Source organism: Ptychodera flava, unplaced genomic scaffold (assembly GCF_041260155.1).
Source record: "Ptychodera flava strain L36383 unplaced genomic scaffold, AS_Pfla_20210202 Scaffold_96__1_contigs__length_367262_pilon, whole genome shotgun sequence".
NCBI classification, from domain to species: Eukaryota; Metazoa; Hemichordata; class Enteropneusta; family Ptychoderidae; genus Ptychodera; species Ptychodera flava.
This window is the reverse complement of record NW_027248418.1, coordinates 300,130-328,107: the sequence shown is the minus strand read 5'-3', so window position 1 is coordinate 328,107 and position 27,978 is coordinate 300,130. Positions and strand designations below refer to the sequence as shown.

At 37.3% G+C, this 27,978-nt stretch overlaps 3 protein-coding genes across 3 annotated transcripts; 1 reads left to right on the top strand and 2 right to left on the bottom strand.

Annotated features, from left to right (window-relative positions):
• Window positions 1–63: 63 nt before the first annotated feature.
• On the bottom strand, window positions 64–7,575 carry LOC139129165 (uncharacterized). The gene is made up of 3 exons (XM_070694812.1): window positions 7,432–7,575; window positions 6,140–6,299; window positions 64–4,984 (listed from the first exon to the last, which is right to left on the bottom strand). Exon 3 carries the CDS (start codon window positions 3,495–3,497, stop codon window positions 1,065–1,067), a length of 2,433 nt encoding a protein of 810 aa, XP_070550913.1. The 5' UTR covers window positions 3,498–4,984; window positions 6,140–6,299; window positions 7,432–7,575; the 3' UTR covers window positions 64–1,064.
• Window positions 7,280–16,063, top strand: LOC139129168 (uncharacterized). Its single transcript, XM_070694814.1, has 9 exons — window positions 7,280–7,328; window positions 8,387–8,689; window positions 10,100–10,402; window positions 11,497–11,793; window positions 12,328–12,630; window positions 13,041–13,082; window positions 14,097–14,120; window positions 14,816–15,058; window positions 15,723–16,063. The coding sequence occupies exons 1-9, from the start codon at window positions 7,280–7,282 to the stop codon at window positions 15,941–15,943; spliced, it is 1,785 nt and encodes a 594-aa protein (XP_070550915.1). The 3' UTR covers window positions 15,944–16,063.
• A 1,336-nt stretch (window positions 16,064–17,399) lies between these two features.
• Window positions 17,400–25,626, bottom strand: LOC139129164 (uncharacterized). Its single transcript, XM_070694810.1, has 7 exons — window positions 25,371–25,626; window positions 22,009–22,057; window positions 20,473–20,601; window positions 20,067–20,204; window positions 19,350–19,466; window positions 18,717–18,836; window positions 17,400–18,292 (listed from the first exon to the last, which is right to left on the bottom strand). The coding sequence occupies exons 1-6, from the start codon at window positions 25,503–25,505 to the stop codon at window positions 18,718–18,720; spliced, it is 687 nt and encodes a 228-aa protein (XP_070550911.1). The 5' UTR covers window positions 25,506–25,626; the 3' UTR covers window positions 17,400–18,292; window position 18,717.
• Window positions 25,627–27,978: the final 2,352 nt, after the last annotated feature.

Sequence of the window (27,978 nt, the reverse complement as noted above, 5' to 3'; positions counted from 1 at the left end):
ATTTGAAAATATTTGAGTCTATTATCAACAACTCCCATGCAAAAGATTACACAAACATCTGTATGACATTAAAATGATATTCAAATGATTTATTTAACCTGGCTACAGTTAACATCAGCCATACAGAATAAAAATATACATTTGCAAAATTACTTGTAGAATTATAGCACCATTTGGAATTCAGACAATTTATACACAAAGGATCTGTGCCATTAATAATACTATATTAAAAATTTTCATCATTGCATATCTTCCATAAGAAACTACTAGTATATAAAAGTGATATTCCACACTCTGGATTGTATGGCTTTTCAATTCTAAAATTTTTTTGGGTTACAAATTTTTAAAATTCTCTATTTAAGGCACTAGAATTTACACATTTTGCCGTTTACATTATATAATTGAGTGGAATATGAATATTATAAATAAATAAATAAATACATACATAAATATACATTTGTAATAATTAAATCAGTTTTTCTCCTACCTATACCTGTATTTGAAATGCAGGCAATGACTGTGTTGGTGAGCTAAACTAGAGAACTACCCATAGCCAAGCAAGGTTATTCTACTTCAGGTTTTATTATTTAATTTTGAACTGGGTTTGACTGAGTCTGTTTCTGCTTGACTGTTTGAATCACTTTGTCCTTCTCGTATGACTTGCTGAAATTTCTGCAATTATCTATCTGAAACAGGAAGAGGTGGCAAGGCCAGAATGAAAACAGTTCAGAACAAATAAAATAATGGCACCTGGAATAAAATAACCCTGCTTGGCTATGGGTACTTCTCTAGCTTAGCTTATCAACACAGCCAAATTTGTTGAATGCATTTTTATTGTTGAAAAGTGGATTTGAATCCTTAAAAATACATTTGTCAACAATAAAATTTTGTTGTGGCATTCTATACAAGCCACAGTTTGTTATTTTGCATATTACATTAAAAATGCTTCTGTAGAATAAAACACTTTTGTTGATACAGAGGGTGAAAATACTTAGCATAACCCTAGACTGTGCATGGAAGCAGACTGTCCCTTCAATCAACCAACAAGAAATCCAACAGGAAAATCAACAGGAAAGATCAAGTAACATTTGAATAAGTTTCTCTGGTTTCCTTAGTCTAGTAGAGACACCATTTTGTTTTAGTTTCCTTTTCAATTCTGACACTGAGAGCATTTCCAATTCTTTCAAAGTTTCCAATTCTTTTTTACTGTCATCTCTAATATCTTTACCTACTGTCTTTCTAGGTCTCACCCTTCTTTCTTGTGTAAGAATATACTGACGTTTGACTCGATTACACCTCCTTAAATCATGCATTCTCTTTGTTGCAGCCAAAGCCTCATAGCATGAATCATGTTTGTTTGACTTTAATATGTGGACACTGCGCACAAGATCATTCTCTTTTTCTACATGTTGACCAGTAAACTTTTTAATACTTTTATACATTTTCAACTGGTTTGGCACGTGATACATAAGTATATGCATATAAGGTGTAACATTTCTCTTTGCAAACCCTGGCAACTTATCTGTAAAAAACAGGAAGTGTTCAAGCCACTGTTTACTTTTCATGAAAAAGTTGTGTATATCATTTTCTTTTGGTGACATTTCTGACAGAATGTCATACAGGTATTTGAATTCTCTCCAAAGTGAAGACAAATGTCTTGCCAAGCCTTCATCTGGTATAATTTCAATAAATTTGTCAGGAAGTAGATTAAGTAGTTTCTTTTTATCATTACCCATCAAACTTGTACTGTCATAAGTTCCAGAACCAGTTCCATCAGCATTTTTTTTCTCCCAAACATTAAATGAAATTCCAAAAGACCTTATCACATCACATAACTTGGAAAGATGTTCCTTTTTGCCACATCCCATAAATGTTTTCTTTTTATCAAGATCTATCATGTATTGAATTATATTATTGGTAAGTACATCAGTAATTCTTAGCATCAAATGAAGCTCATCAACAACAATTTTGTTCAGTGGTATTTTTAACAGAGGAGGATGCAAACAGCCATATTGTTTTACTCTAGCATTCTTCACAATATCATCTAATGATCTTATCATATTAGATGAAGAATAGAAGTCAAGGGGTTTTGTTGTATCCCAACGCTGATCTTTTTCTATCTTGCACCAAATGCATGAATGATTTGATGTGGCTCCAGCAAAACCCATAATTAAGAGAAGAAATTTATAATCAGCACCTAAGAACAGGTAAACAGCCACAGAATTGCCACCTACTAAAATACTCCCATTTTCAATTACTTCATTAATTTCACAAATTAAGTCACGCAAACATCGTCTGAAAACTTCATACGACTCAGAAGCCTTTATAATGGCAATTGGAAAAATTTCACCATCAACATTGTTTTCAGAGTCAAGAAATGAAAATGAAATAATGAGAAAATTAGTGATCCTCGACATTTTAGCACCATCACCAGAAATTTTGACTCTAATGGGTTGCTTAGATTTTGTAGCAAGATTATGGAAAGCAATTTGCGATTCAAGTTCTGCTTTGAAACTCAATTGGACACCCTCTTCCCAGCCAGGTGTTCTTTCAATAAAATAACACTCGTTCATTTTTTGTCGACACTGTTTGATGAGGTAACTTTTAGGTAGGTCATCAGATATGTAGGTGAACTCATGATAAGATGCATCACCTATGCAAAACCTATCCATAATGTACAGAATACTTCTAATTTTCTCTTTTTCTTGCTCAGATAATTTATCATAAGTGCCACCATTACCATTTGTTTCTGTGTAATCAAGTTTAACTGTCTGTCCATATTGTTCATGAAGTTTCACAGAATCAAGCTGAAGGCCAAAAGACTTTGCAAACCACAAGGCCTTGTCCACATTGGATTTCAATTGTTTAATTTGTCTGTTCCTCTGACGCTGACCAACATCTTTTTTTCTGGGATTGCAAATAAGTGAACATTTGTTAGCGTTGTGAAGATCTTTTTCCTCAATAAATTTAATAGTGTTAAACAAATTCTGGTTTTGAGATTTTAAACTTTCAAACTGGAACTCTACCTTTTCTCGTTCTGTTTTTGCTTTCAACAAGTCTGAATAAAGATCTGAACATCTTTTTTCCAAATGTTCATTTTCTGCCCTCAGTTCTGTGATTTCTTTCAAAACATGAGCGACATCAACAACCTCATATCTGTAGACTGCAAGTCTAAAAACTCTTTCATTGAGTTTTTTAGTTTCAGTACCACCTCTACTCCTCCTGAACAAAGCCGGAATGTCATAACATAATTTTTTCAGTTTCTTTTCTATTCTTTTGCAGTCAGCTTTGACTTGAACAAAACTTGGTAACGAAGAATTTAACAGACTAAGATATGACAGCTCTTTGTTCTTGGTTTTCAGCTCAACATACACTTTTACTAGAGTGAAAGGTATCTCTAATGAGAGACAGATATCAGAGTATTTGTTTGTCAATCTCTTATCAACTGCTGTATTTACTAAAACTTTCTCTTTCAGAATTTCTTCCATTAGGGCCATAAATTATGAGAACCAGAATGTCAACTCATCAAATGTCAAAAATTTTTTGGTTTAAGAAGTCTTACTTTTTTATCATTCAGTTACTATGTTAACTCACCAAATGTCAAAAACTAGAATTTTACCTTAATGTTAACTCACTAAATGTCAAGACTAGAATTTTACCAGAATGTTAACTCACCAAATGTCAAGACTGGAACTTTACCAGAATTGGTAACTCACCAAATGTCAAGACTAGAATTTTACCTGAATGTTAACTCAAAATGTCAAGACTAGAATTTTGCCTGAATGTTAACTCACTAAATGTCAAGACTAGAATTTTACCAGAATGTTAACTCACCAAATGTCAAGACTGGAACTTTACCAGAATGGTAACTCACCAAATGTCAAGACTAGAATTTTACCATATTGTTAACTCACCAAATGTCAAGACTAGAATTTTACCAGAATGTTAACTCACAAAATGTCAAGACTAGAATTTTACCAGAATGGTAACTCACCAAATGTCAAGACTGGAACTTTACCAGAATGGTAACTCACCAAATGTCAAGACTAGAATTTTACCTGAATGTTAACTCACAAAATGTCAAGACTAGAATTTTACCTGAATGTTAACTCACAAAATGTCAAGACTAGAATTTTACCAGAATGTTAACTCACCAAATGTCAAGACTAGAATTTTACCTGAATGTTAACTCACTAAATGTCAAGACTAGAATTTTACCAGAATGTTAACTCACCAAATGTCAAGACTGGAACTTTACCAGAATGGTAACTCACCAAATGTCAAGACTAGAATTTTACCAGAATGGTAACTCACCAAATGTCAAGACTAGAATTTTACCATATTGTTAACTCACCAAATGTCAAGACTAGAATTTTACCAGAATGTTAACTCACCAAATGTCAAAATTATAATTTCGCCTAACACAAGGTGACAGGGTATTTTTGGTTCAAATCTTAATTTTTAATAAGACAATTAAATATGTTAACTCACCAAATGTCAAGACTAGAATTTTACCAGAATGTTAACTCACCAAATGTCAAGATTGGAATTTTATCTGAATGTTAACTCACCAAATGTCAAGACTGGAATTTTACCTCATCAAGAGTCTACATGAGATTTAAGTATAACTCTGATATGTGTCTTTACATCTTAACTACAACCTTGATGAAATCAATTTTTAAGCTTTCAACTGGGGATCTTAATTGTTGGAATTGTCCATCGACTACAGTGTAAGACGATGGTGACCATCCAAGGATAGGTTTTAATTTCATAGGAAAGGATATCTTGTAGCCTTCACCATGCTTATCTAACCATTGATACCAATGAGGGGGGAGTGGTTGACAATGACAGAAATCTTCTAAGTGAAGAAACTGTGTACCATCTGAACCTGTTTCAACATCTTTAAAAGGAAAGAGAAGTCTGTACACATCATGGCGAAAAGGGAATGTGACAGGATTCCTACTGGCTCCCTTCAGTTTTCGTACTATAAAGAAATAAGAAAGAAAAAAATTCTAATTAGCATACCTAAACCAAATGAAGAATCTATACTAATAGTCGAACAAGCAGCACTGATTCATGATATAATATACCAGCAACAGTAGGGTATAGAGGTGTCCATATAGATTCATTCCATACCTTTCCAATACTGCGCTTGCTATTAAAAAACAAGCAACCTAGTGACTTGCAGAGCTCCGTTGTGATATTGGCATACTGATACAAGGTAGCTATTAAGGATACATTTGTACAAAAATACCAAATGACTTGTTTGACCATTTTTTTCATGAGATTATTATTTTACATTGCCCTCAAATCAGAAACATGCCATTCTAACAAATCATACCAGAGTCAACCTCAGAAGCATACATAGCAACTGCAGAGGAGCTGCATAGGCAATTTTGGACAAAATGGGGTAGGGGCTGTGGCAGTGAATTTCATTGACATAGGAAACAAATGTCCTGAAATATAAATATGTAAATTTTACCATACTTTGACTTGATTTGACTCACTTCACTCATGGAGACCTCCATAGTAATTTTTACAGCAGTCAAATAGGCTATCCTAGAGAAGACCATATTTGACAAAAACCAACCAAAATTGATATAAAAATACAAGTAAGGTCACCCCCTGGGACTTGCATATCAAATTTGAAAGCAATCGATCCAGCAGTTTCTGTGACGAAGACAATTGCTGAACGACGGACAGACAACTGATGATGACAGACAATCAGCCTATCTGAAAAGCTCTACATCGCTGACAGCGAAGCCAAATAATCATGATATGCAATGACAATAAATCAGAAAATTAACAAGCTCTATTCTAAGCAATGATTAATCAGATCATTACATTTCTCATATGTAAGTTTGAGTGACATTGCCCTAAATGTTTAACAAATGACTGGTTTTCATTTATGTGAGATTGCACACAAACACATTTTGTAGTTGAAGAAGTTTCATATAATCTTACATGTTAAACTTTTTTGCTAATTCAAACACAGTCAAATAGTATCACATTCAATTGATTGCAGTAAGTTCATTCTTTCTATATTTGCTTCATTTTTTTTAACAATTTAATACATGAACGAGGAAAACATTTACTGTAAATAGTTATGCACTAAAACTCCATTAAGGTGATTTCTTACCAATATTCAAATAAAAGTTTGCCAAGTTTTCTTCAAGTACATAAGATGAAATTTCAGGATTTTCATAACTTTGTATTAGAGGAGTGTTCAGATTTTCCTCTGGCTCCCAAGTTGACCTCCAAATGGGACAATCTGTCCACTTCAGTAAGTACTCTCTCTTCTGTAAGAAAACATATACACTATTTGTCTTAGTTTGTACAGGAATTAATGAAATGTGTACATAATTGTTACAAAATGTGTAATCAGTATAAAAAACAAACATCAATTAATAGCATTATCACTGAAATTTGTTCTCTCACTCGGAATTTTGTCCTGTACCATGAAGAAACCATACAACCTGCTGTTGACTGCACCAAGTTCTCTATTGACAATCATTGTAATAAAACAATATCTACATAACAAAGGAATCCACACTCTGAGACCCCATTACAAACCCTCTGTGGTCTAAACGTTATGCAACATTGGTTATATGGTCTGCTAACGTTCAGTCAACACTGAATATCTGGTAGAGACCTTTTATTTTTCTATGCATGTTCAGATGTCTGTCAATGAGCAGAGATTGTGTACAGTTCGCCGGTAGATCGACATGTTTCAAGTAGTCAAACAACTACATGTATAGCAGCTCTTGATATCACACAAAATTCATGAAGAAAAAGTAAAAACAGAGAGACTTTGCCCCTTGAAACAGATGAGAAACATATATGACAATTATTCAGCAAAAAAATTAAGATCGAGCATGGACCAAAAACAATACATTTTTTTTAGGTCCATGGATACAGAAATGGCAAAATTCAAGCCAAAAATTTGGAGGGGCATAGTCGACTGTCATGACGTTAGCTTGCTGCAGTTTCGTAGCCCCACAACTCCCCTAGACGATTTTTGTGTTGTACGGGGAGCACCTCCCCGTACAACACAAAAATCGTCTAGGGGAGTTGCGGGGCTACGAAACTGCAGCAAGACGTTAGCATGCAGGAGACTGTATCGTGTATGGCGGATGGCTATGAAAAGAGTCCCATGAAAAAAATGACTATAAAGCTCTCCACACATTTTTTCATCATATTTTGTGTTGAAATTACACAAAACGAAAAAGCTCGTGAAATTGTAGTTGTGTAGTACTGTGTACCACAGGCAGCCGTAACGATGTCCGGGCCTTGCAATATCGCACCCCGGTCACAACAAAAAAGGGAAGGTAGGAAACTCTTCACGGCTCAATTTTCGAAAATCGATGAAATAAAGGGGTCGTTGGCATTTTCAGAGTTTCAAACTTCACACTCAGCAAGGAGCATACTTACGAAATCGATAGATGCCCTTATTTTACTAAAAATAACTCAAGGGACCCTCGAAATGCGGCAAAAATCGCCGTTTTCCCGCTCTGGACAACTCCGTGGACACGGCCATTTTGAAAGGTCATTCACTCTAAATCTTGCGCATGCGCATGCCTTCCTTACTATCCATGCTGAAATCATGTGACTTGGTTTCTCACCTCACGATAGTGGACATATGGATTCCGTGTGTATAATAGCAAGTTTGGTGGCGCTATTCAACATTTAGTCAACAGGCTAATTTGAGCAGGGGGCGAGAACGTGCGAACATTTGTGCCATTTTCTCGAGAGTTGCTTTATCATTATAATTTCTAATACTATGTATCGCAATATATTAATTAAGCAATAACTTTAAGAACAAAACAATAAGGAAAATGTTGATGGATTTTTAATACGAAGATAAAAAAACTTTTTACATAGAGTTTACATGGTCCAGAACAAGTCACTATTTCTTCTATAATATTGTAACTGTTGACAACAGATTCATAGCATACCATTGTTATACAATATTAATCAATTTTCCAACCCATAAGTTATGCACAAATACACAGAAATATATTTTTAAGTGACTTAAAAAATTTGACAACCGTGGACGTCCTCTATTGGAGGTGTGTCCACAGTCAGAGGATGTGTATTCAAATGAATGTCCACAGTTCACACAATTTACAAACTCACACACACACACACACACACACACACACACACAACATACATACATACATACATACATACATACATACATACATACATACATACATACATACATACATACATACATACATACATACATACATACATACATATACAAGGGAAGATATACCATACTAATGCAAGCCTACCTTTTGGAACTTTTAATTGTTTTCCTCCCAAGTTAACGAGGCGTTACTTCCTTCAGTATTTTACCCACTGTTTTGCACCCCCTCAGCTCCTGACATTGAAAATCTAGGCTGCTGGGAAGACACCAGTGACAGAGCTATAGCAACTCTGGAAGGAGTGGACGACAGACTTGATGGTACGTACACTGCCAGAGAAGACGCAATCAATAAGTGTAAGGAAGCTGCGTTTTCACGAGGATACGCTGTGTTTGCTCTGCAAGCCGGTGGCTGGTGTGCAGCGAGTAGAAATGCTGAAGATACCTATCAAAAGTATGGCACATCCGATAACTGTGCCGGTGATGGTGAAGGTGGTGGATGGGCCAATCAGGTCTACAGAATATTGAATGTTCCTGGTAAGTCTTTTGTTGTTCACACTCTCAACAAGGGCAAGACACCCTTCACAGTAGAAATTGAAAAACAAGGAAAAGAGGTTAAACCAGCGCCATCAACTTAAAGGGGCGCTGCACCCCACTCAGCATATTTTGCTCAAAAATCACATTTTTTGCAAATATTCATTCGATTTTAATGAATTATTAACCCAAGATTAAAATATTGGTTGGGTTCACCTTTTTGCTTGTCAAGCAATTGTAAGTCATGTGATAAAGAAGTGTTAATTTATGCAAACGTATGCAAATCACCCGATTTCCTGGCTTCTTTTTTCTCTCAATTTCAAAATTTCCAAAGAATTTAACTTCACTCTGGCTGCGTCAAATTTTCTGAAATTTTCACATCATGTTCTTTAAATGCTCTATTAAAAACGACTATTTGTTTGGCAATAAAATTCTTACATTTTGAATAAGAAGCATTTGAATTTCGCTAATCATGATTTTGATCACTTTTTTTGAGTGTCAGTCTTTCAACCCATGCCATTTTTGAATGAGGATAAATAATGCAAAATAAAATAGTCTTTTTTTCTACATATACTCTTCTTTCAAGTGAAATATTACATTACAGAAAATAGTGTCAAGTTTTTGACTTAAATTAATTTTTATCATTAATACCAAAATTGAGGTTTTTTACCCCAAATATAGACTCAGTTCATTCTACGCGTAAGCTATTGCTACCATAATAAATTTTAGAGTCTATTCTTTTTGAAAATATATAGTATGAGGGGGTTTCCTTGTCAAGTTTGATGAGAAATATTGCTTTGAAAAATACTGTGTTAGCAACATGCAGCTCCATCTTAATCAAATTTGCGAAAAGGCGCCCTCAAGGCTCCATTTCAGAAAAGTACATTTGTTTCTGCTGATACCTGGATTCTTTACAAGAAGGTAACACTAAAACGTATCCTTACGCCACAACCCTCCAAGATTCAATCAAATGACTTAACTACTCGGAAAGTCTTCTCAATTAAGCATAATCACGTATCTTAACCTTAACGAAGACTTGCCTAATGTACATGAAAACTATAAAACTTTGTCCTGATCTGAAATATTTCCATGTCCGGACCTATGCTCGTCGTCCAAAAGTCTGAACATTGACCATTAGGGTAAGGTCACCATTGTATTTGGTGTTCACAGACTGACTTCTAACGGAGCGTCGATAAACATTCATTTTATAACCACCGACTAATTGATGTGAGACGACGAGGTTTCTGTTTGACCTTTTACACTCAATTCTTATTTTAAAAATTTCTAATACGGCTATCGTTTACGACCTTTTGGCGCAAATGATAAGAAATTGAGATACAATGACGGTTGTAAGAAACCAGAAATCAGTGATTTTATGCATTAACTCCTAGTCTGGATTTTATATCGCTTCAGCTCCAAATTTAGATAATCTTGGATGCTGGACAGACACCAGTGACAGGGCGATACCAACGTTGGAGGGACAAGACGACATACTTGATGGCGACTATGTAGACAGAGAAGATGCAATCACTAAGTGCAAAGAAGCTGCCTTGTCACGCGGATTCACTGTATTTGCACTCCAAGGTGGCGGATGGTGTGCATCTAGTGCAAATGCTGAAGATACATATCAAATGTACGGGGCATCAGAGGACTGCCTTGATGATGGTGAGGGTGGGTCATGGGCAAATCAAGTCTACAGGATACAAATTTACGATCGTAAGTTTTTTCCTGGTGCGTAAGAAATCAAATTTTGCAAAAGCTTCTGGAAAATCACGTTTGCAGTAACGGTGATATTGTTAACCAAACACAAAAGCAAAACCAACGGAATGTTTTTAGCATTATGCATATGTGAAATATATTTGAAGCTCTGTAAGATGTACACTCACTCACATTAATCAGCGCCGCAGTTATGTTTGTAAAATATAGCATTACGGTCTCTAATCAAATTATGTCACGTATTCGTCAATAGAACACATTAGTATTTTACATAATAAGTACCATTCAGTGTAATTAAATAAATAAGTAGGGCCAATTAGCATATAGAACATTACAATATCGATTAGGTTAACCTTTAACCACTTTTTCCAAATAGAAGCAGGTGTTCCCAAGTAATATGCCACACCTATCTAGATTTAACCAAAGTACCAAATTTTATGTAATATTGAAATGCCATCAAATTGCTTCAAAGCTAGAAATGTTGTGACAAGGTCACCTGGGAAAAGCACACGTCCTATTTCGATACAACATGCGTCCAAAATCTGAACTGAAACCCTGTAGGTTGTGTTATGCCTTAATTCATTTAATTCATTTAATTCAAAAATTTAAACATACAAATGTCTAATTATCTACTATGTTGATGTTACTGGTTGTGCCTTTTCGTAGTTTCATTATTAAGTTGACACAATTTAAAAATAATATCAGAAACAAGATCAGTGGTGTATTTCTTACCACCATCTCACCACAAAAATGATAATACTTAATTTACAGCCGATATGAGAAAAACGCAAAGAACTTTAGGATAACCTTAAACAATAACTAATAAGACTAATAAAGTTCTCTCGCAAGAAAATAGGCTAAATAAAGTGGTACTTCAGTACAATTGTTATGCAAAAATATGACTTAAAAGCATTAAGCAATCGTTCACCTTCATGCTACAATTATTCTTTTTGTTTACGATAATGGTTATGACCAATTACAAAATATTTCGGAAACGAATAATTGTGGTTTCTTAAAAAAGCTACTTACTGAATACTTGTCATGCAGTAATATCACGATCAACGTAAGCTCAACTGACCCTTTTTGTGACGCAGAGGTGGAAGATCTTGGCTGTTGGACAGATACAGCGACAAGAGCCATAGGAACTTTAGAAGGAAAGGATGACCGACTAGATGGAGCATATTCGACGAGAGAAGATCCCATCACAAAATGTAGAGATGCTGCATTCGACCGCGGGTACTCAGTCTTTGCTATTCAAGCTGGAGGATGGTGTGCATCTAGCGTTATCGCTGAGGACACCTACCAAAAATACGGAGAGGCAGATAACTGCGCCGACGACGGTGAAGGTGGCGGATGGGCCAATCAGGTTTACAGAATAAAAAATGCCCCTGGTGAGTTATAATAATTTCGTAGGCTGATGTACAAATGTAAACTGAAAATAGTGCTAGGTGGAAGACCGTAACATTGTACCTCTCAGAACAACCATAAAACTCTTTTGTACATGTAGCATTTTTGCATACTGTCCTTTGTTGGTCATCGAGTAGAATGCCTTCCTTGTTAAATGTTATACCTCACTCCTAAGTAAATTATGCGAGTTCATCATTGCCGGTTTAACATTGGATAGCATAATCTTGTAAGCGAAAAGCTTGCGTGCATATTTCTGCTGTTTTTAATCGTGAAAAGTTCCCGCTTTCTGTGTGAATTTCTTCAGTATACAACCGATGAAAGGATATGACACACAGGAAAGATAATTTTTCACATTATTCATACCCCAAGAAAAGGGTATATCAATTTTTCGACGTTATTTTCAATATTATTACCCAAATATATTTTATATGCATTCATCTGTCAAAGTTACACAAATATGGATGGTGTCCTTGAGGTGTTTCTTCCAAGAATATAACGCATGGTGTTCATTCCGTTAGCTTCCGACTTGGAAAATCTTGGCTGCTGGACAGACACAAGCGCAAGAGCAATACCAACGTTAGAAGGAGAAGACGACAGGCTTGACGGTTCCTACACTGCACGGGAAGATGCAATCAACAAGTGCAAAGAAGCTGCCAAGTCAAGGGGTTTCTCAGTGTTCGCTATCCAAGCTGGCGGCTGGTGTGCATCGAGTGCGGATGCTGAGGATACATATCAGATGTATGGTGAGGCAGATAACTGTGCGGGCGATGGGGAAGGCGGCGGATGGGCCAATCAGGTTTACAGAATCATCGATACATCAGGTAAGATATTCAATTCCTGAAAACCCCTATGCCAGAGCTTGGGGTGTATTACTTAGCATTGCTTGTACTGCTAAATGAAATGGTGGATTGATTAAATGAAAGATCGAAAAATAGAAACATATGATTATTCTAGCCGAATGTTTATATGTTTAATTGGTTAATAAAGCCTCTTAGAATTTCACCCAGCAATCACCATTCCTGATACAGCTACAAATGGCCAGGAATTAGTATGTTGTCTTGAAAGTATGCCTATCTGTGCCAAATTGCTGTTTAAATTATAAATGTGCCAATCGGACTTATAGAATTATAGTTGATGTGTCAGTATTTTTCCAACCCTTCTGTAACATTCACTTTACATTTTAGGAATTGCTTGATACACAAAGTGACACTTCAATCTTCTCGTATTACAGCTATAGTGACGGAAGCTCCCCCAGAGCCAACAGAAGCATTAAGTAGGCAATTCAATATATCAAACAAATTTTAGTGTGGTTGTTTTGTTCTGTCAAATATCTCTATATTGGTCTTGTTTCAAGGCGTGTACAGGATGCCGATGAAATCTATAATTGTTCTGCACCTACACAAGTGCCACTAAGCTCGATTTTTCAGTGTTTTATCTGCTGCTTATCACAACATTTGTGCTTCCATCGCTACTTACACGCTGAAAATGTTTACTATGTGGCGCAGCTATTAGTGAGTCAAGTCATATAACTTTTGCAAGAGGGCCTATGTTATTTAGGAGAAAGTGACTGCTGTTAAATTGTGCATTCTTTTAAGATTGTAATCAGTAATGTAGCATGATAACCTTCCTGATAACTTTTCATGAAACATATATTGCAATTTAAATTGCATTGATGTTGTAGCCGTAATCGTATCATGGCAGGGTCTGTCAAAGGAATGTGACGCTCCTGCAAAACATTTGCATTTTTACTCAGTTCGACTTTTTAATCTTGGAAACCATAGTTCGAAATAGTCAAAAAAATTCAAAAACTCATGTTACTATATTGAACTTGTACACTTTCATACAAGCTAACAAAAGCCACCTCGCAATGCACAGTATCTTGAAAGCTTTTTAACTTATTGACCGGCTTAATATCACTCCTGTATTTAATCATTTCAAAGCAGCCTAGCCTATCTACTCATCAATATGTTTGGTTTTCGACTCCTTCACCTGCTGTGGATGACTACAAACTACCAAACAATTAAAAAGTTTCGAGTAAATGGTTAAAATGCACACTTGCTCAAAACCAGTGATACATCATGATTTGTGTTAAGAGTCACTCATTGTCGATTGATTGCACACAGTTAGTTTAATACAATCGTGAAACCATTCGATATGTTGAAATAGGACATGGCAATTTCATACGTTTAAACAAACTTGATTTATTGGATTAATTTTTGGATCTTTATATCGTTTACCTTTGAGCTGTCACTAACGTCATTCCTTTTTTTCTTCTGATTGAATAAAGCCACTATGATACCAACTCTACCACGTAAGTTTCCTTACCGTAATGTATGTCTGTCTAAAGGTCACAAATATCGTACAGGAAAAATATTATTGGACTTTCGCCACAGAACAATTAAAGATAATGTGTTATTGCTATACATGATGATGATGCTGATGTTGATGATGATGGTTGTTGTTGTTCGTGTTGTTGTTGTTGTTGTTGTTCTCTTCGGTGTGGTATTTGTTGTTGTTCTCGTCGTTGTGGTTGTTGTTGCTGCTGCTGCTGCTGATGATGTTGTTGTTGTTGCTGTTATTGGTGGTGGTGGTAGTGCCAATGATATGTATATTATTTATACTTCATCAGCATACTAAAAATCTATGTAGTAATGGTGGTGGTGGTCATGGCAGGTGTACTTGCAACAGTTATGATAGTACCAATGCGTGCAGTGGTGATGTGTTAACATTAGCCATCATAATATGCAGAGATTGCTAATCGATATTTTCAATAAATGTTCAAAGAATTATTGATTAAATATTAAGTGATAGAGAGATAGGTAATGGTAAGACATATTAAATCGCATGGAAGTTTCCCATAGTTTTGCAAAGTGCCCTGTAAATGCACTATTGCATATTCATAGCTTAATTAATTATATAATTTTTATCATCTATTCGTTTGAAAACGGAAGGCGGAAATAAGATATAATATCGCAGTGAACAACCTTTTTCATTATATATTTCTAGCCTGTGAGTATCCTGCAGACTTGACGAACGTTGCACTGGGAAAACCGGCGAGCCAGAGCTCAATAAAAAAGAACAAAGATGGAGGACCCGAGAAAGCAGTAGATGGAAACAAGGACAGTGACTTGAAGAAGGGGAACTCCTGTACTTTCACCGACAGAGAGTATCAGCCAAGATGGGAAGTAGATCTCGAAGAGTCTTTCGATATTTACGAAGTCATCATAACCAATCGACAAGATTGTTGCAGTAAGTTAAGTGTTAAGTGTATTGTTACAAATAGACTATCCCGTGCAAAATAATATGACTGGCAAACCAATTTTCAAAATTTAGGCATTTGTCCTGATTTGTTTGATTTTGCCATACAACCCAAAAGAAAAAAATGAGGCTAAAAGTAGAAACATCGCGTCGTATTATTTTAAGCAAAATTTTATGCAGACGAAATAGAAGAAATGATACTAATGTCTGCTAATGTCATGTTCACCTTGGATAGATGCTTCGTCTTGCCGACAAAATAAGATAGGGTAAATGATTGTTAATCAAACGTGAGGGTCGTTGCTACACTTTGCTACATGACAACAGTATATGCTCATAAGATAGTGAATCGTACATGTAAAGGTGAGAAGATGCACTGAAGAAATTGATGACAGATAGTTATGTTCAATAGTAGATATTAAGCTGGTTACTCTATTGACAGACGTAATGCGTTGAAACTATTGCTTGCATACGTACTTACAACTATGTATAGCACGTTCTTACAGAATAAGTTGGTAGCTTGTTCGCGCGTCTGCTTGCTTGCTCGCTTATCAACGTATTTACTGACTCACCCATTCATCCCCACACGGGAACCCATGGGGGTTTCGGGCAGAATGTGACAAACGTCCTCTTTGTTCTTTAACTTTATTGTATACAGCACATCGTATCAAGAATGCAGAAATTCGTGTCGGCGATAGTGAAAACTTCGAAGACAATCCTGTGTGTGGTATGATGGTACTTGGTAAGATGGCTAAAGAGGAAACCATCCCGATAAGATGTGGATGCGAGACTCCCATGAGAGGGCGCTATGTGTCGATTCAGCTCATTGATAGAGAAAAGAATTTGAATCTGTGTGAAGTAGAGGTCATGGCCAATTAAACCACGTTATTGCATCTAAGCTAACAACTATAGTGCTCTAAAAGTCGCATATTTCGAAATTATTCGAATTTAAATGGTGGCGGTAAAATTCTAATAAATTAGTATTGGAGAAATATTGGCACGATGGTATCGTGATCTGTTGTTGTTATTGTTGTTGTTGTTCTTCTTATTTTATTGAGATTAAGAATGCAATTCAGATGATCAAAGTGTTTTTATGAACGCTGCCATCTAATTATAGCAGTTTTCCCAGCCTCATTCTTGGATTTCGTAGGACAGCAGAATGTCACAAGATTAGACGATGGTGGGGAAGTGTGTGGCAGATTATTTGAGCAACGTATAAAGCATTCTATTCTAACAATACTTAGGGGCGGCGTCAAAAGTTCGATGTCGGATAAAAACTGAGGGTGGGGGGGGGGGGTTGACCCCGAAAAGTTTCTATCCGACAAATCGATTTAAGGTGAAAATTGCCCGGGGAATGAATATTTTGAAAAATATACAGCAGAAATTTGCACTTTCGTGTTGAAGCCAGCAGACGAAGGTTATTTTGTGCGACGGTCCCTGCCCAGTTAGTGCAAACAATGCAGGCTGGCCTCTGTTGCGCGCGAAATTTATGTTTTGCTATATTTCTTGTGTACGTGTCGACATTTTACATGTCGATCGCCGGGCCATGCGATGGGACCAGTTTAGGGGACTGCACGTGCGAGTAACGTCACTGTAGTGTCGTAAGAACAGGCCGGAGTGGTGCATGGCGCAGGGAGAGTTGGTGAGTTGTTTTGACATATTTCTGGCGAATTCCTCCGTACGCAATCATAAAAACCCTTCGAATTATTTCCAAAAACTTACTAACAAGTAACAACTTAAATTTTGTTGTTAATATTGTCGTATTTTCATTGGATAAAACAAAACTGAAATGTGTTCTCAGTGTTAATGAAGTATTATTTTAGTCGTTTTTTATTTCACCCCATAATTGACTGGTCCTTTCCTTCGCTCTACATAGAACGAGCCTGTCAATAGGTTCAATATAAGTCGATTAAGTTTCTAGGGGGTTCGGGGGGGGGGGGTTGGTGGGAAACTAAGGGAATTACGTTTTTTATCCTACATTGAACTTTTGACGTCGCCCCTTAGCAACTTCATGGGGCCCAAACACTTGCAAACACTGGCAAAGGGTACCAGAAAAAATAATCAATGACCCTCTAATGCCGCTGTGTGCTTCAGACGATCGAATTTAAAGAGTGTAGCACTTGTGGTTATACTGATGTATATGCGTATAAGTGAAATCGTGTTCAGAGGTCGTCTGGGTCTCTTGCAGATTTTGGTATAGAAAATTTGTTCCCAACTTTATCTATGTAGGGCCTATACAAAAAATCAGGTCAGCTCATATTTAGATATGTGCATTTTGATGAGGTAAAGGATGTAGTTCCTTTCGGTTGTTCATCGCATCAAACATTAAGGCAGCAGCGTTCATGGTTATTGATTTATTCGCGTATTTGTGAATTTGAGGTGAAAGGTCATCTGCTTCACATTACATTTTGATAAAAAATTTTCTTCACTATGCCTGTGAACCAAAAACTAGACCTCTACCTCTATTGGCCAGCCCAGAATCGATATGTACATAATTAATGAGGTCAAGGATGTTGCACTAAAAAGTCCCCAACATACAGACAATGAAGGGCGTAGAACTTGCGGTTACTGATATGCATATATGCATATTCGAAGTCAAAGGTCATCGAAGTCACGTGAAATATTGTCCAAAAAAGTTTCTTCTCCTAGTTACCTTTGTGTACCTAAAACCGGACTTTTGCCCGGCCCATATAGAGCTTGGGCCCTAATGGTACAGAGTAAACACAATAATGGCCCATCCGCATAGGGCTTTGGCCCCTACAGGAGAGGAAAGATCGGCGATACATACAATAGGGGCCTATTTGCCCTTTCGCATTTATTATCCATGATTCAATGGATCGGATTGCATGATGATATTCACCTTGATTCTGTTCTCCAATACTTGACTTTCCGATTTAGAACAATGAAGACTGCTATTTTAATGTGGTGTAAATCATTATTTTAATATTAAGGCTACAGCGAGTCGAATATTGTTTATTCTACATGTTGTAAGCATACTTTCATAAATATCAATAGTACTCCTAATATACTCGATTCAATAATTTTTCATGTCAAATGGTTCGATAAGTACTGTAGATAAAAGAATTTAGAAGTAGATTCTTATGGTACAAGACAGTTGACACAGGCAGACGTTAGGGATCGAACTTTGTCTGTACTTGAATGTTCCACGGTGATAGGCGCTTGACGTCATAACGTCACACCAATGCACCATTGCTGGCTGCAATCATTCTACGAATTCAAGAAAGAAAGAAATCGAGTCAAAAAATGAATAGGGAAAAACCTAGCAGTGAAGAAATGAATTGTTTATAATTGCAAAGACCAATCATTACCATTGACCATTTCTGTGTTGAAACAACAAGACCGAGACGTTATGCTCAAAATGGCTAAAATTCTTGAATTAGTGCTTCATTAAATACGTCCTTTCACAAAAGCGTACGGGACATTGAATGAGAAAACTTCACGACATTGTTCTAACTTTACAATTATATATATATATATATATATATATATATATATATATATATATATATATATATATATATATATATATATATATATATATATATATATAACGAACGTGTGTCTGTGTCGGTGTCTGTGACTGTCTTCTCTCTATGTCTGTGTCTGTGTCTGTGTCAAAAATTAGATTTACCTTATTCCCTAGGACCACAGTCAGTGCAATCAGTTCCGAGAGCACACACGTTGTACACTGCTCCGCTTCCTCCATCATCGCATACCGCATCACCGGACCACTCACAGAGTTCATCGCAAACTACAAGAGTCAAAAGTATCAATCATAAAGCCAAGTTTTCGTGTGTTTTTTTCAAACTTAAAGACACAATTTATTGTTCCTGACCCAGAACATATACCACTTAAAACAAATTACTTATTTACTAACACCTTCATTTTATATTTGAAAACGAAGCTGGCGTTGCCATACCCCTGAACTGCCAATAACAAAACTAGACGGGAATGTAGGATGCAGTTGAGAACGTAGACTCTCTTGTCAATCACATATGTAACCATCATGTCTCCCTGTATTGTTATCATCACCATGTCAAGCATGAATACGTCAGAGGAACTCCATGAGGTTTACTAAATATTGATTTTCAAAACTAATGCGACGAGTTATAGGCTGAAAAACCTTTAAGTACAGAACACAAGTGCTTTTGTTGCATCTGATTAACATATTCACACTTCAGAATACCACGTGGTCAATTTGATATGGTAATACGTGACTTCAACGACGAATACTGGCGGCTGTAATACTGGAGGGTGTGCCTACCATGTCTTACTCCACAGTCAGCGCAATCTGTCCCGAATTCGCAGTCTGCATATGTGGCACCAATACCACCATCATCGCATTCACCGTCATCAGACCAGTAACACGTGAAAGAACAACCTGTATGCATAGGCAATATCGACAATTGAACTGACAACTATGCGACATCAAGGATGCATGGATGGGTAGATGGATGGAGGTGTGTATGTCTGTCTGTCTGTCTATATATATGGGTGTGTGTGTATGTATGTGTGTGTATGTGTATGTGTTTTGTGTGTGTGATTGCTATTAGCTGACTACGAGGAAGTGTTTAGGTCCATGATGAACCGTGCAAAATTATCGTCAAAGACATATTCGTGTGAATACCGCCACAACGCTATCGGTGACGTTTGCCAGTTTGAGGAAACATCTTGGGTAATGAGATGGCCTCGCCAATAATTGAAGAAAGCAGTTCTATAGCAAAACAAAAAGAACAGATATAGGTACACCCAGTGAAGAATAACGCTGTGCTTGAAGGCTGGAAGGAGGTCATCGTTTGTCCTTCATAAGTGAAATCTCTCCCAAAAGAAAGGATTTTTTCCGATGGGAATAAAATCATGTTCAGTTGAATGGAAATTTTGACTCTGCCTTGGAAAGAGTGTTGCCTCTACGTCAACCGATTTTGCCTTTGAGAATAGTTTGAAGGAGATTTCCAACACAGAGCTTAGTAACACAACTTACCTTCGTATTCCGTCTCCCCGATATCTCTCGAGCCACAATCAGAGCAATCTGACCCAAGGCTGCAGAAACCGTACACTGAACCCGGTCCATTATCGTCACATGTGCCGTCGCCAGCATAGGTACAGATATCGGAACACACTGAGGAAACGAAACCAACAAAAAAGTGAAAGAACAGAACTGAAAGATTACTTTGATTAACTTGCGATCAAAGTGCCACTTATCGAAAAGGTATTTAAATATTAATTACAAAGGCTAATAGCAACATTTTTGATTTTCAGCTTGGTCGGAAACGCTGGTGCAGGGGTTAGAACCGGCTTTGGATGTTTTCATTTCTGAACGCCAAGCACTTGTAACGACAGCCCACTGTGCTTCTCAGCGTATGCACAATCTCAGCGTGATACTGTACCTGGAGGTGGGCTATATCTTGGCCCGCAGTCGGTGCAATCGGAGCCGTACTGGCAGACATTGTAGTCGGAATCTGCACCTCCATCATCACAGTCTGTATCAGCTGCGTATTCACAGGTGTCAGTGCACACTACAGGGGGATAGAATCGTGGGCATTATCTGGTGTTCGCCTTCAACCATCGGACAAAGGAATTCCTAGAGAAAATATCTTTATAAACATCTTTGATACATTTTGGCAGGACCATGACTCTCCTACCTCCATGGCAAGACCAAACAGTTTGTTATGCATTCTTGTCATATTTCAATATTTTTGACCACAGAAGAAGTGTTTAGCTAAAAATAAAATGATTAACAGACTATAGTGGAGAGGGATTTTAAATAGGTCAGGATCTTTGAGCAGAACAGGGAACGGTGCACTGCTTATTGTCTTCTCAGTTCACTTCGCATTGTACTTTTTTGAACACTTGGCGTGAAACTGCACACTTAATGGGAGTTAATAAGATCCTTTGATGTGATTTTTTCAAATTGTGTGTTCAAATGCCGTGTCACACACACACATACATACATACATACATACATACACACATACACACACACACACACACACACACATACATACATACATACATACATACATACATACATACATACATACATACATACATACATACATACATACATACATACATACATACATACATACATACATACATACATACATACATACATACATACATACATACATACATACATACATACATACGCACATACGCACATACGCACATACGCACGCAAGTAAACACGGTCGGGAAAATCTGTCCGAAATCTTGACCACATCCAGTCTTCTTAGGGATGACTCTGTGCAATTACATAAAATATTCACAATAGGTCCCATTTGATGATTGTTAGAGTCAGTACGTGTACGCACATTACGTGTGGCTACAAAGGTTGTCGGTAGCGTGCTCTCTATATATCGTTCAACGGTGGAAGTTGGAAGACAAATGTTGTCATGAAAATGGTCCCTACTCGGCCTATTTGACGCCTGGGCGATACATTGCACCAGTGGTCTCGTGCACTATTTCTGTGACCTAACACAGACACACATCTGACGTAAAGATGCGATTCCCCATGACTGATCACTCCCACTGCTTCAAATTCATACAGAAACGTAGTAAAACAACTTTCCAAAATACGACTTAGCAATGTATCAAGGCAGTGACGCCGATTAAATGTCAGATGGTCTGTACTAGCGGACACGTTCGAATACTTTCTTTAAGCCATTGATATGATCCCGGCAACCTTTTGTTGCATGTAGCGGTACACAAAACGCCGACCTTTTCAATGTGAACTGTGCCGGGTTTGATGACTCACTCACGCTATACCTTGTAGGTCAGCGTAAAACATTTAAAAACATCTTCTCGTACCGTGGCAACTTTTATAATACTATTTGCAGAGCAAACAAATACATGAACACTGATTTATTTTCGACAACGTGCTTGTCACGCTGTTTAAATACGCAAAAGAATCATTTTCCTACCTGGAAGAAAAGAACGTATACTGTGTTCCTTTTTATTAGCTTCTTCGTCCTGTGAGTTAGAAAGAAAAAGAAAAGTAAAAAACTAAACATTAAACTTCGATTAGAAAAAAAAAGATGTTGTCTTTTTGAATTTTTTCGGGACTACTAAGGTGGCGAGCGATTGTTTGAATTCTTTTACTCGCCAGAAAAAAATTCCCAACAGTTACATTGTTACTGATGACTTGGAGTGTAGATTTTACAACCTCTCAGGAATAATTGAGACATTACATATGCAGGCAGTGTTGATAGCAAAAATTCTCACCATTTCTACATGCTTCCGTAAGAAAACAAAAAACAATAAAAGTATGTAAAACAAAAATATTCTCTGCTGCATTTAAAAAAATCAAAGTTGGCTAGAGTAGAAATGGCAACTCCGAGGAATAGTTTAATATTTCTTCCCCGTAGGGGGATCGGCCTAAAATAGAGCGCGTCTTGAAATTGAACGACTTACCTCTTGAGCGCTAAAGTCAATATCTGTCGCCAACACAAGTTATACCCCATTATTTTTTCCATCAGATTTTGGCCAAAAGTTTCATAACAAGCTCTAGCCAATGAAATGCGATGTATCTTTGGTCAAAAATTATCAGAACAGAACAGAAAAATTTATAGAAAAATTGGTGTAATGTCGCACTAAAATTTTGGTGGGAAAAATTACACTAGCCAAAGTGTAAAACTCTTGCTAAAACTCTCCGTATGGAAATTATAAATTAAATCAAGAATAAAAATTAGGAGTCTCACTGAAAAAAAAATTCGTAACACACACAAAAAATTACTAAGATTTCCCGACACAACAAATTCAAAATGGCGGCAAATCTCAGTGTTATCTCAATGGGAAAAATATATATTCGTGTTTGATATATAGACGCCAGTGAAAACTTTACTTGCTCTCTTGGCTTCAAACTGACCCAACAAGTTGTAGAATAAAGCTTTGTGAGTCTGGATATCTACGCTAATCCGCGCTCTATCTTAATGTGGTTAAAAGGTTGAAATCTGTCAACACTAGTTAACAAAACTAAAACAAACAAACAAAAATTGCAAAAACCGAACAGCAACTTTAAGGTAGTATGCACCTCGAAAGTGAAAGACTTAAACTTTTGCTCAAACTTTCCTTAAAGGAATATTTCAACCAGTCTCTTTCAAAATCAAGAATAAAATTATGGGGACACCGTGCAAATTTTGGTACTAGAGAAACAAATAGCCCAAGATTTACTGATGTTTAAAATTCAAAATGGCCGCCATCCCTGTGTTAACTCTATGGAGAAAAATACAATTTTCGAATTTCATAAAACTAAGCCGGTATTAAGCTTTCTAACACTAAGTGCTTTAAAATGAACCCCCACAAGTGGTATATCAGAAGAGAACTGTAAAAGTTTGAGAGTCTGAATGTCTGTCCCCGAGGTGCGTTCGACCTTAAATACAAGACTTTTTCAGTGAATCCATGTTCTCGTTCTTTACACAGAACGGTGACTGGACTAACAATGAGCTGAAAAATCCGATGCTCTGTGCATTCGTTGCTGCAAATAAAAATCGTACGCCCTTTTGTTAATAACACCGGCAGACTTTTTATAGTTCACAATGTCCTGTTTGACAGGTACGCAATAAACTGTAGACTACGCCGATTATTTTCACTACTTGATTTAACATTTGTTCATAATGGTCAAAATGGGTATCAACTAGCAAAAATGTTGAAGACGTTACATACACTATGATATACACATCTATCATGGTCAGTCTGTTTTGGCTGGTATGCGTTGTCTCTGCGAAAACCGATGGAGCAACGTTCCCTTGACTTTATTTTCAGAAAATAACCGCGAGATTTGATATCCGACATGCTGCTTTTTAGCGGACGGAATTACCAAGGCTTGAAGTTTTACGAACATCCGGGGTATCACCTCACGAAGTTCTCAATAAAACCAGCAGGAGCAGCTCAGTCAGGACAAAGCAAAGAAAGGTCACATTATACAATCATTATCATTGTCACGTCAAGAACGAGTACAGTATACGGCCAAACAATGCAACGCTTTTGAGTGAACCTAGGCTGGCTCCCAGTGGCCTGGCTTTTTCTCGGCAGCGAAGTTACTGGCCCAGATGTTCACCCCATGATTTATTCAACAGCCTACCACTAAGCACGGCGGTCAGCTGATGTTTAGTTCGTCAATTTATAATGTGTTTTTAAACATATATGCCCACAGACTTGGAGTAAACTGAAGTAAACTGTGAAAACTATGGATCTAGCGAATCCTGTCCTGTAGAGCTTGAGTCCCAAATGTGACTGCATAACCCGAGGTGTATCTTAATGTTTTTATCGACGGTTGACTCGTTACGTAAAATTAGTTTTACGTAGAACAGATCGGGTTCAGACTAATTTTCTATATTAAAGATCCATTAGCTGTAACTTTGGTCCTTTTTTATTTCGTTTGTCCTGTGTATCATCTGCGGTTTCTGGTTTGAATCCCTAAACCATGGAGAAATTCCTAATATTTAGCTCATAAATATACCCTATATGAGTATAATCTGCATTGTTATTGTTCAAATTTTGTATTCAGGTCCGGACTAGAATACATTTATCAACAATAACAATGGTCATTTCACAGGCTGTGTTGGCAAGCAGGACACCGGGCATTGTTCATGATGATCGGATTATAGTAAAATTCTGTAGTTGATACATTGAAACAGAGTAGTGAAAAATTTGTCAAATGTTACAGCTAATGTCCCTTTAAACTGTTTGACCTCTTATGGAATGGCTTCTCGCTCGCCAAAGGTGCAGACACCGGGTACAATGAAAGGATGCGCGCTGAAAAGCTCATATATTTTTGAAAGGCAACGATCAATGAAGTCTTTCTAAACGCCGGTGTGTAAGCGTGAGGTCGCGACATGGAAGTACGAGTCTATGTTACCAGCAGTCATGTAGTGGCTCTATGACCAGATCTATCTGGCTTGATTATCAGATCTCACTTCAAGACGTTCAAAACGTGAAAGCTCTCGAAGTTTATCGTGCTCAATATGGCTTCAGTAACGGAGATTCCAGAAAAAGATTCTGAAATCAGTAAGGTCAGACAGACAGGGAGGTATGGGAAGACTAACGAAATAGCGGAAACATTTGGACAGAAAGAATGAGTATGGTTCAAGTAATAAATAATGGATATTCGTCCACCCGGTGCTGCGGTTAGGTTTAGTTGCTCAATATGCTTGGATCGAGTACAAAGTTGACGACAAAATATGACTCCATGTAGAATAGACTGACTTCTGTAGTCGGCGTGACGACTCAGCCTCCGAGAAACTGTGCATATTACCGAGCAAAAATGCAACTCTTAGTAATTTACCTCGAATTTCTTCGATAGTAATCTGTCCAAGGTAGCTTTTTTGCTTTTCTTGTCGCGGTGGTTTTCTTCGTAACCCTGTATCAGTCCCAGAGAGACGATCGCCAAGACCAGGACACAAAGCACTCGGTTCTTCATGTTTGTTCGTCGCTACCCAGCCGTGATGACAACTCACACTACGATCTTGGTGCCCTCCTTCACGCGAAGTTTCTACACGCCTTTTTATCTCGCAAGGCAGGAGGTGAACGATTTGTATGTGCCGTACAAACACGTGACAACCCGCAATCGTGAAAGCGTGATTGTTTTTGTTGTTGTTATTGTTGTTGTTGTAATGGAAACGAGCACCTTATTTAAATAGTCTATCACAGTTGAGTGACGACAAAGTGTAGGTTGATACAAACAATAAAAACACATATAAACATATACAAATCTATTATTTACTCTGTCAATCACGTCGCGATAAAGGGACTGGTGCCCCTATTCCTTATAGATATAGACTTCAGACATAATTGTCTCGTGGAACCATACCATTGTTACTCTTCAATAAAAAAAACAGTGAGGCCATGTTAGAGCAACCTTGAAAACCGCATTGTTTACTTAATAATAGAATCTTACTCCAATTCACGATACGAGGGTATCGATACTTTATTGTCCAACTTTGTCAATGGACACAGGCCACGCTGCATGGTAACAGATGATGAGAGAGAGAGAGAGAGAGAGAGAGAGAGAGAGAGAGAGAGAGAGAGACAGAGAGAGAGAGAGAGAGAGAGAGAGAGAGAGAGAGAGAGAGAGAGAGAGAGAGAGACAGACAGACAGACAGACAGACAGACAGACAGACAGACAGACAGACAGACAACTGTGCCAGAGAAATACCATTGCAAAGTTACAAAGTCAGTGAATAGCACTGCTAAACGCACAGATATGGTCCATACACAGTCACAAACATACATCATTGATGCCGAGACAGAAACACAGAGAGAAGACGATACAGAGAGAAAGACGATACTGGTACATACAATTAATGAAAGTGATATTAAGATTTAGAAGAATTGCTCTACAAACTTGATTCACACCCAGGCTTAAGTATATGGATAGACATAATACTTCTAAGTTTAAAATGTTTCGTCTACGTTTGATGTCAGTCTTTCTCTGATATAAAGTTTCACAATAACCAGACAAGCGTTTAAATATATGTCACTGGGACCTGCCGGACTTGGAACGTCCGACTTTCAACTGAAAGAACGCCTTTGTCAATTCTGTTTAAATTTGCCACACGTTCAGTTTTTGTCGGCAGTTGTACTTTGTCTAAATTCACGTGAATGCAGCAAAGTTGTACGAGCAAAATTATATTCTTGGGGTAAAATTTGTCTGTTGGGTAAGGCTGAGTTAACAAACATGTCGAGGGAGAGACCGAGAAAATCTATACAATTTTCTCTGAGTTTTTTCAGTATCCTCAAGCAATGTAAAAACCGTTCAAGTACCTCATTCAAACTCATGATAATTTGAAGTTCGTCTAAAAGTATAAATTATTTCTTAGGACCACAGAGGTTAGGGCTGCGCATTCAATTATTTTGCACATGAACACGTTTCACCGATTTTTGTGAAAGACCAAATAAAATGAAGCACGGAGAACAATTGGATTGAAGTTATAATTCCTCAATCAGTCAAAATAATATCCTGAGGAACTACATCATCTACTGTACTGAAATGTAGGGCTCTCAAAAATAGGTGTGCATCACCTCCAAAAAGACTTGAGAAGACGACCACATTCAGAATTGGGATGGTGGTCCCTTACTGTCGATATTTGCCTTTGTTGAAAGGTTGATCTTTCAAGTGTTACCGGTCTGTGGTCGATGTAAGCTTATGCGATGACGAAGGTTATGGAAAATGTGGTTAGAGACCGGCAAACAGAGCAGTCAGAACACTGTTTATCAGCTACTTCATATTGTCACAAGCAGTCTATACTGCATGACCTTTCAGATTAGCTCTCAGGATTTCACACTGTCAGCACCGTGTTCTTCATGATAACCTATGCCATAGACCCTAAAAACGGATGCCTACTCAGCCGTGTTACTGTGGGCAAACAAGCCATTTGCGCCTATTATGTGGATTTTCAGTGAGTGCTTACGCTGAATGGGATGACCTTCGACGACCTCAAGTGACGACAAACATTTTTGTTCTGCCATTCTAAAATAACAACAGCTTTGCTTCATCGATCTCTGGAATGAAATAAGTTAACAATACTAGGACAATATCACCATGACGACAACATTTAGATTTTCGGAACGTCAAAGGAGGATGGTACAAGAAAAAACTGGCGAACTGTGTTTATTGTACGGTGATGTTATTTATGCCAATTTTCGCTCAGGAGGGTATATCGTTTAAATTTGCACCTAGTGAAGATGAATAGGTGATAAACGAAAGAATCATAAAAAGAAACAAACAAACATACAGTATGACGTCAACAGGCAGCCATCTCGTTTTCATGGCACGTTGTTTGTACATAAAGGCAATTCCTGTGTGACCTAACCAATGAGACAGAAAGGGTTGCTGTGATGATATTCTGTATCTTTATTAACTTCTTTACAGCGAATAATATGCACGAGAGTGT